Here is an 8,608-nt window from a genome sequence, read left to right as displayed (position 1 = left end):
TCATATCCAGCAACAAGGTCAAGAAGGTCCCTAGCATCAACTTATGCAGTAGGCTACTAATTTTAAGTTCTTCTAATAGGCCTAATGGACAGTACTGTGATTTTTTTTTAAGTTCCGGATTTTAATCCATATCCCGACGGGTGCGTTTTTCTATCTTAGATACTATAATATCTTTATCATTTGAGTGCTTGTAAATAGCAAGGTAAACTCTTTTCAATTAAACTTTTCAATGATAACGATTTGAAGCAGACGACGCAACCCGGGAAGTTTAATTTGTTTATGGGATGAAAAGTTGTTGACGAATTATACTCTTAAAACACATATGATGAAGGAGTAGACTTGAATAACTTGTAAATTTCAGTTTGAGGCTGTAACTTGTAAGAAAATATTTTTATCTGACAAATATAAAACCAAAACAAAGTAGATTCAAAGAATCATGCATTGCCATAAGTAAATACATTTTTGTAACTTAGATCAAGTAAATGCACTTTTAAAAACCAGAATAACTCAATACCAAAAGTGTAAATACGTTTACATGTATATGTAACTCGAGAGCACGAATTCTGCCAAATGGAGAATAAGGTCAAGGGTATGATTGCATGTTTTAATTACATTAATTTTTTTCTTTCTGCTGAGTTTTGTAACACGATGCTGGAGAGCATTATTCTTATTAGGAAATCAGTTTGTCATTGATTTTAACGATTATAACTGACTGAACTAAAGTAAACGACTACAGAGGAAGACGAAGGACGACAACTGATGAAAAAAAGCTCGTTTGGCATCCCAATAAAACTGCCATGGCGAAGCATCAGTTGCATTTATTCAAAAAGAGAGAAATGGAGAATGCATCTGGTACAATTTTCATTTTAGTCATTTTTCTTAGAATATGCATAGCTTTTTCTTATGTAAGTGCCAAGCTTTATCAGGATAAAATTATACATTTTTGTAAGATATCTTATCTCATCATTGTCTAGATTGTAGAATAATGCCTATCGCTAATCCCTGCTGACCCAGCCGCTTGAACTTTTCCTATGTCCTACACAATAACTTTTCCATTGTGGTGTCAGATGTTTTGTTTTATGATGTCAAAATTTTATGGAAACCTGTGTGATATCCAGTAATGGCGGACAAATAGCGATAAGGTGTATGTAGAAATAGTAACACATACTCCTATTTTGTTAAGGGTCGTACTCGTACTGGTTAATGAAAACATATTTTTTTACATTTTTGTCTCTTTCCAGAACCAAACCTAAAGACTCAGACTGTCATAGAAAATGAGTAATGCAGCAGAGCTAGACAATCTTATTCAAAGCTTTGGTGAGTGTTGTACAGATTGGAAAAGTTTAAGAAAGGAAAAGGAATATTCATGACCTTTTTAGGAAAACTTGAAAACAAATATCAAGGTGAAATGGTCATTGAATCAGACAGACTGATGACATGAATGATTTTAAACTACAATACTGCCAAATCAAAGTTAGATGTTTGATGAAATTTTAACCGAAATAAACTTTTAACAGGGTTTCAATTAATATTAACTTTCACAAAGTCAGACGACCGCTGGTCATGAGTAAGGTAAAGAAAGATTATTACATTAAATACTAGGATGTGTCCAGTAAATGTTTAATGGCACAAAAAATGACATGTTATGTTTTAGACCTAAAATCACAATACAGCACAAGTATTTTATCATGTTTATAACAAAATGAAATGATTATGCTTTTATTTAAAATGTATTTGTTTCTTTTATAGACAATGACTACTTCACGTTATATAATTGATTAAATAAAATAAGGACAAATGCATGTTATTGTATTCTTTTTACTTTTAGAATATGAAAACCAACAGTATATTAAATTGATAGAGAAAGAAAGTCAGCACATTGAAGGTAAATTTGACACAGTGTACTACTTTTATCATTAGAGTTGATCCAGAAAATACTATGTAAAGTATCATACAGTACTTTTGAAAAAAAGTTACTTTTAAAAAAAGTTAGACAAAGTTATTGCTACTTAGTCAACTCAGACTGTATCTTTTAAACAAACTCCTCATAGATACCAGGATTCAAATTTTATATGCCATAAGAGTTTTACTACATTTTTTTGTATATTTAATCTGTAATGGACTCATCATTAATGCTCAAATGAAACAAGTTTAAAAGGCTAAATTGAAAGTACAAATTTGAAAAGCATTAAATGTTTGATACTTTAAAAAATTATGTCTATTTACATGATTTATAAGTAAAATACTAAAAAATGGAAACAAATATTTTAAAATTTTGCTCTGGATGCTGTCTGTTGATCACATTTTTGAAAGCTTTTGTCCAAGTTTCAGGAAATTCTATGAAAGTTTGACAAAGATTAGATAACTTTAACCAGACTACTGTGGATTCATTGATATTCGTTGGATACCAATTTTTGTGGATTTCATGGGTACAGGAGAACCACAAATTCAAATGTTCAACGAAATACAAATTTTGTAAAGGAATGAGTGTAGACTTTGCCAAAATCACAAAATTTAATATCCATCAATATATCAGTTTTCCTCAAACAACGAAAATTGGTACCCACGAAAATAAATGAATCCACAGTATATCTAAATGAGGAGGATACAGTGTATAATAAGAATGAAGGATCTTTATATCTGGATTCTGAAACAAAATGTTACAGACTCAATCAAAAATGTCCTATTTAAAATTATTTCAACAAGGCAGTTTGTATATCTAAGCAATTACAAAATGCATCATTATGAGTTGTCTTTAAAATGTTTACAAATTTGACTGCATTGTTTTGGTGACTTTAAAGAAATAATTTTTCTGGTTTAAAAGCATCAGGGTTCCAGTTCTGCAACCATCCTCAAATCACATATAGATATAAGAAGATATGGTATGAGTTCCATTCAAGTCACAATTTGTAAAAGTAAACCATTATAGATCAAAGTACAGTCTTAAATATGAAGCCTTGGCTCACACCACACAGCAAGCTATAAAGGGCCCTTAAAAATTAAGAGTGTAAAACCATTTAAACGGGAAAAACCACTGGTCTAATCTATATAAAAAAAAAAGAAACACTTATGAACCACATCAACAAACAACAACTACTGAATGATAATCAATTTCCAGTATTACATGCATTGTTTAAAGAAAAATGTAAGCAAAATTTGTAAACAATTCATTACATTTTGAGAATTTGATTATTATTTTTTTACAGCTATTGAATCAGATATCCATGTGAGAAGAGGCCAGGCAGATACTTTACAACATGAGATAGCCCAGCTAGATGAAGATACCAAGAGAGCTCACAAGCAATTCATGCACAATAGAGATAATGTGGAAAAGTTCATATCATTACTATATTAGTTATTAGCTTTATTGTAAATGCTGTTTCATAATTAAACACTAGGGGCAAGGGACTTATGGAGAGATCTTTTCAAGAAGCCAACTACCTATAATATAAATTTTTCAGTTTACATAGAATTCTTACAAAATTCTAAGATAATACAACCACTCACAATTAACTAATATATCTACCATCTCCCACATCACAAACAATTCTGGTTAGCAAAGTATGAATTTGAAAATTTTTGTTCATGTGGTCTTATTTTGGTTAATCTTTTATAGCAAAATATAAGAAGGAACTTTTCCTTGATGTGAGAGTCCAAAACTAGCATATTGCCATTACATGAAGAATATTTTAATTGTTTCTTACATATTATAACTGGCATGGTCTAACAGTAACTATGTATAATGTTCGTTTAATACCAATTCATAATGTGATAGAAATATCATATACTGTGGATTCATTTTTAGCTCACCTGGCCTAAAAGGCCATGTGAGCTTTTCTCATCACTTGGCGTCCGTCGTCGTCGTCGTCGTCGTTAACAATTTTTCAAACATCTTCTCCTCTGAAACTACTGAATGGATTTGAATGAAACTTAGCATGATTGTTCCTTAGATTATCCTGCACAAAGTGTGTGCTTCGATTTTTGATCCGTCAAAAAACATGGCCGCCATTACTGAGGGAGGGTAGGAGGGGTCCTGTTCCCAAAATTCCGAGCTTAAAAACACCAAATCCCGAAATCCCGGGCTTAAAAAACCCGAAATCCCGAGGTCCAGAAATTCGAAAAAGGAATTCCCGGATCCCGAAAGGGTCAATCCCGAAATCCCGAGCTTAAAAACACCCGATCCTGGAGTCCCGATAAAGATCGTATTCCCCCTCATTACTTAAAATAGAACATAGGGGTCAAATGCAGTTTTTGGCTTATATCTCAATAACGAAAGCATTGAGAGCTAATCTGACATGGGGGTAAAAATGTTCATTAGGTCAAGATCTATCAGCCCTGAAATTTTCAGATGAATCAAACAACCCATTGTTGGGTTGCTGCCACTTAATTGGTAATTTTAAGGAAATTTAGCAGATTTTGGTCATTATCTTGAATATTATTATAGATAAAGATAAACTGTAAACAGCAAAAATGATCAGCAAAGTAAGATCTACAAATAAATGACCAAAATTGTCAATTGACCCCTTAAGGGGTTATTGTCCTTTAATGGCAATTTTTCACAATTTGTTCATCATATTTGCTAACTTTAAAAAATCTTCTCCTCTGAAACTACTGAATGGATTTGGATGAAACTTAGCATGATTGTTCCTTAGATTATCCTGCACACAGTGTGTGCTTCGATTTTTGATCTGTCAAAAAACATGGCCGCCGTTACTTAAAATAGAACATAGGGGTCAAATGCAGTTTTTGGCTTATATCTCAAAAACGAAAGCATTGAGAGCCAATCTGACATGGGGGTAAAAATGTTCATTAGGTCAATATCTATCAGCCCTGAAATTTTCAGATGAGTCAAACAACCCATTGTTGGGTTGCTGCCACTTAATTGGTAATTTTAAGGAAATTTTGCAGTTTTTGGTCATTATCTTGAATATTATTATAGATAAAGATAAACTGTAAACAGCAAAAATGATCACAAAAGTAAGATCTACAAATAAGTTAATATGACCAAAATTGTCAATTGACCCCTTAAGGGGTTATTGTCTTTTAATGGCAATTTTTCACAATTTGTTCATCATATTTGCTAACTTTAAAAAATCTTCTCCTCTGAAACTACTGAATGGATTTGGATGAAACTTAGCATGATTGTTCCTTAGATTATCCTGCACACAGTGTGTGCTTCGATTTTTGATCTGTCAAAAAACATGGCCGCCGTTACTTAAAATAGAACATAGGGGTCAAATGCAGTTTTTGGCTTATATCTCAAAAACGAAAGCATTGAGAGCCAATCTGACATGGGGGTAAAAATGTTCATTAGGTCAATATCTATCAGCCCTGAAATTTTCAGATGAATCAAACAACCCATTGTTGGGTTGCTGCCACTTAATTGGTAATTTTAAGGAAATTTTGCAGTTTTTGGTCATTATCTTGAATATTATTATAGATAAAGATAAACTGTAAACAGCAAAAATGATCACAAAAGTAAGATTTACAAATAAGTTAATATGACCAAAATTGTCAATTGACCCCTTAAGGGGTTATTGTCTTTTAATGACAATTTTTCACAATTTATTCATCATATTTGCAAACTTTAAAAAATCTTTTCCTCTAAAACTACTCAGCCAAATTCAACCAAACTTCAACTGAATGATCATTACGGTGTATCAAATAAAGTATGTGCTTTATTTTTTATTTCGTCAAAAAACATGGCTGTCATGGCTAAAAATAGAACACAGGGTAAAATGCAGTTTTTGGCTTATATCTCAAAAACTCCAGCATTTAGACCAAATAAGACTAGAAGTTAAAGTATTTATTAGGTCAAGGTCTACCTGTCCTGAAATTTTCAGCCGAATTGGGTAACTGGGTTTTCAGGTATAATGCCCGTGAATTGATGATTTTTTTCAGTTTTTGGTTATTATCTTGAATATTATTATAGATACAGATAAACTGTTAATAGCAAAAATGTTAAGCAAAGTAAGATCTACAAAATTGTCAAGTTGACCAAAATTGTCAATTGACCCCTTAAGGAGTTATTGCCCTTTAAAGACTTTTTTTCACAATTTGTTCATCATGTTGACTTACTTTAAAAAATCTTCTCCTTTGAAACTGCTGTATCAATTTCAGCCAAACTTAGACTAAATGAGTTTCAGAGTATCTAGTATAAATTTTATATTTCATTTCCTTGTATGTCAAGAAACAAAGCTCCTATGGCAAAAATAGAACATAGGAGAAAATGATTTTTTTTTGCTTTTGAAGAAAATAGGACGATTCAAAGAACATTTAAATAAATTGAAAAGCCAAAATAATCATTGATGAGAGATTTAACCAAAAAAATTAAGGTGAGCGATTCAGGCTCTTGAGAGCCTCTTGTTATTCACAGGATATTAATTTTTCGTGGATTTTGTAGTTTAGACGAACCACAAAATTAATTGTTCTATAGGCTTGTATGTAAACATTGGCAAAACCACAAAATTGATATCCACAAAAATACTATTATTACTGAATCCACAAAAATTGATACCCAGGAAAATAAATGAATTCACAGTACTCATATTTTCTTAGCAGCTGGTATAAAAAGACAGTTGTTTGATTTTGCATTCATTCTCATCATCCTGCTTAACCCAATATAAAGTTAACAAGGATATGTTATGCAAGAAATATGATTATGAAATCTACAATTTCAATTTTCATCCAAATATTATCCAATATATTTTTTCTGATTAGAGTAATCTCTCATATTTTTTCAGTTTGAAGAAAACAATTCCAGTTTTGAAAGATCATGAGGTAGCTTTGGAGAAAACCTTGAAAAGTTTGATAGAAAATGGCAACCAAACAAGGTATAGAAGTTTTTATTCCTTAAAATCATTAAATTTGTAATTTATTCATATCAACAAAAAAACATTTTGAAAAGAATTTCTAGAATGCATGATTTCTATTTAAAAGGAAGAGGACTTTACAGAGCATATTCTAGGCCTGGAAAAGCTATAAGGCATCTAGAAAACTAATCAAAACCCTGAAACAGATGGTATTTTGTAATATGACAACACTGTGAAATTTGAACCTTCTCTTTTATACTTACCAGCTAGCTGAATTCAAAGGGAAGTCTATCGATTTTGTTTCAAAATGGCAGCCCTTTTTTTTTTATTCTCATTCACCTATGGATTGTTTTGGTGTGTAATGTATGTAAAACATTTGTAAATGCTGCAATTTTTTGATATAAAGGAATCACCTGAAAGTCTCTTTTCAAAATCATTAAGAAAGTTCTTGAATCAAACCAGAATCATTTTTTGAAATCTGGGAGAATCTGGCATAAAAATCAAATTCATTGTGTTCTTCAATAAAAAATGAATTATTGTTCACCATTTAACTGTTTAGAAGCAGTGTATTCTACCAAGGAATATTTAATTTTCTCTTTTGTATTTAACTGATACATGTATAACATTCTATATAATAAACTTGTCAGCAAGAAAGTTTAATTGTAGAAAAGAGAGAGAGGCAATGCTACAGCACTATAGAGATGTTTGGAAAGACTATGAAGCAAAGTACAAATCTTTCCCATTAGCTCAAGAATTAGAGGCTAAGAAACAGAAAGTCAGAATTCTTCAAAATGAATTAAATGAAACAGAAGAGAGAGTCAGGAACTTACAGAAACAGATTCAAGATTTTAATAGCAAGTTGTATTTATTATTATTACTGTGGAGTCATTTATTTTCCTGGGTACCATTTTTTTGTGGATTGAAAAACGATTACATGTTCGTGATATTTAATTTCATGGTTTTGCCAAAGTTTTCATACAAGCCTATAGAAAATTTGTTTTTCACTAAACCAATTGATTTTGTGGTTCACCTGTATCCACGAAATCTATTTGGTACTATATTTTTTATTTGATACATGTTATACAAATAATAAGCTACAGATTTAAAAGCAGATTTTTAAAATAAACTTATTTATTGTATACTTAGTAGTAAATACAGATAAATTGTATGTGTAATACAATCAATGGGAAGCGTGCTGTATCAGCCACCCGTGATGATATCGATATCAGCACAGTTGCAAAAGCTTTATCACACCTTTAATATGTATGACGTCATGTCATCGATTGCAGTCACTGTTGCAAAGGCATTATCAAAACCCTAATCTGTATGACGTCATATGTCAAACCTATAATCTGTATGAAGTCATTTGAAACCTCGTCATCTGTATGACGTCATGTCACACAAAAAACATCTACTTGAGGTATATGTGTATATATATACCTCAAGTATAAAGTGTATATGATATGGCCTTTTCAATATCACACACAATATCAACCCTCAACCAATATAATCCCTTGAGCAGAGCTCTTGGGATTATATTGGTGTCTCTGGTTAATACGGATGCGATATTGAAAACGCCATATGATATTCTCTATTTATTATTGTAGGTAATCATGATGTTGATTTCAAAGATATGAAGAAACTGATTATCAAAATGTATCCATTTTCCTGTGGCAGTGTGCCTTAGAACCAGGCATGTGTGATAACATAACAAACAAAAAACCCACTCAATTTTACATTAATTTAAGTTCAAAATGTATAATGGTGCATAAATATAATATATATTTCCTTTCCCT

General features: G+C 31.4%; 1 protein-coding gene across 2 annotated transcripts in view; it reads left to right on the top strand.

The window, feature by feature from the left end:
- The first annotated feature begins 236 nt into the window (after nucleotides 1–236).
- The window catches only part of LOC134692690 (homeotic protein female sterile-like), a 31,808-nt gene continuing 23,436 nt past the window's right edge, over nucleotides 237–8,608 (top strand). Inside the window, exons 1-7 of one of the 2 annotated variants that reach the window (XM_063553167.1) lie at nucleotides 237–350; nucleotides 1,242–1,317; nucleotides 1,829–1,885; nucleotides 3,207–3,333; nucleotides 6,744–6,833; nucleotides 7,479–7,666; nucleotides 8,420–8,468. In XM_063553167.1, coding sequence (XP_063409237.1) covers nucleotides 1,275–1,317; nucleotides 1,829–1,885; nucleotides 3,207–3,333; nucleotides 6,744–6,833; nucleotides 7,479–7,666; nucleotides 8,420–8,468 — 554 coding nt within the window. In that variant the 5' untranslated portion in view covers nucleotides 237–350; nucleotides 1,242–1,274. Of the gene's footprint in view, nucleotides 378–1,241; nucleotides 1,318–1,828; nucleotides 1,886–3,206; nucleotides 3,334–6,743; nucleotides 6,834–7,478; nucleotides 7,667–8,419; nucleotides 8,469–8,608 lie in introns of both variants that reach the window. The other variant, XM_063553166.1, reaches the window with a different exon arrangement.

This window comes from Mytilus trossulus, chromosome 12 (genome assembly GCF_036588685.1).
Source record: "Mytilus trossulus isolate FHL-02 chromosome 12, PNRI_Mtr1.1.1.hap1, whole genome shotgun sequence".
Taxonomy (NCBI): Eukaryota; Metazoa; Mollusca; class Bivalvia; order Mytilida; family Mytilidae; genus Mytilus; species Mytilus trossulus.
This window is presented reverse-complemented; position numbering and strand designations above follow the sequence as displayed.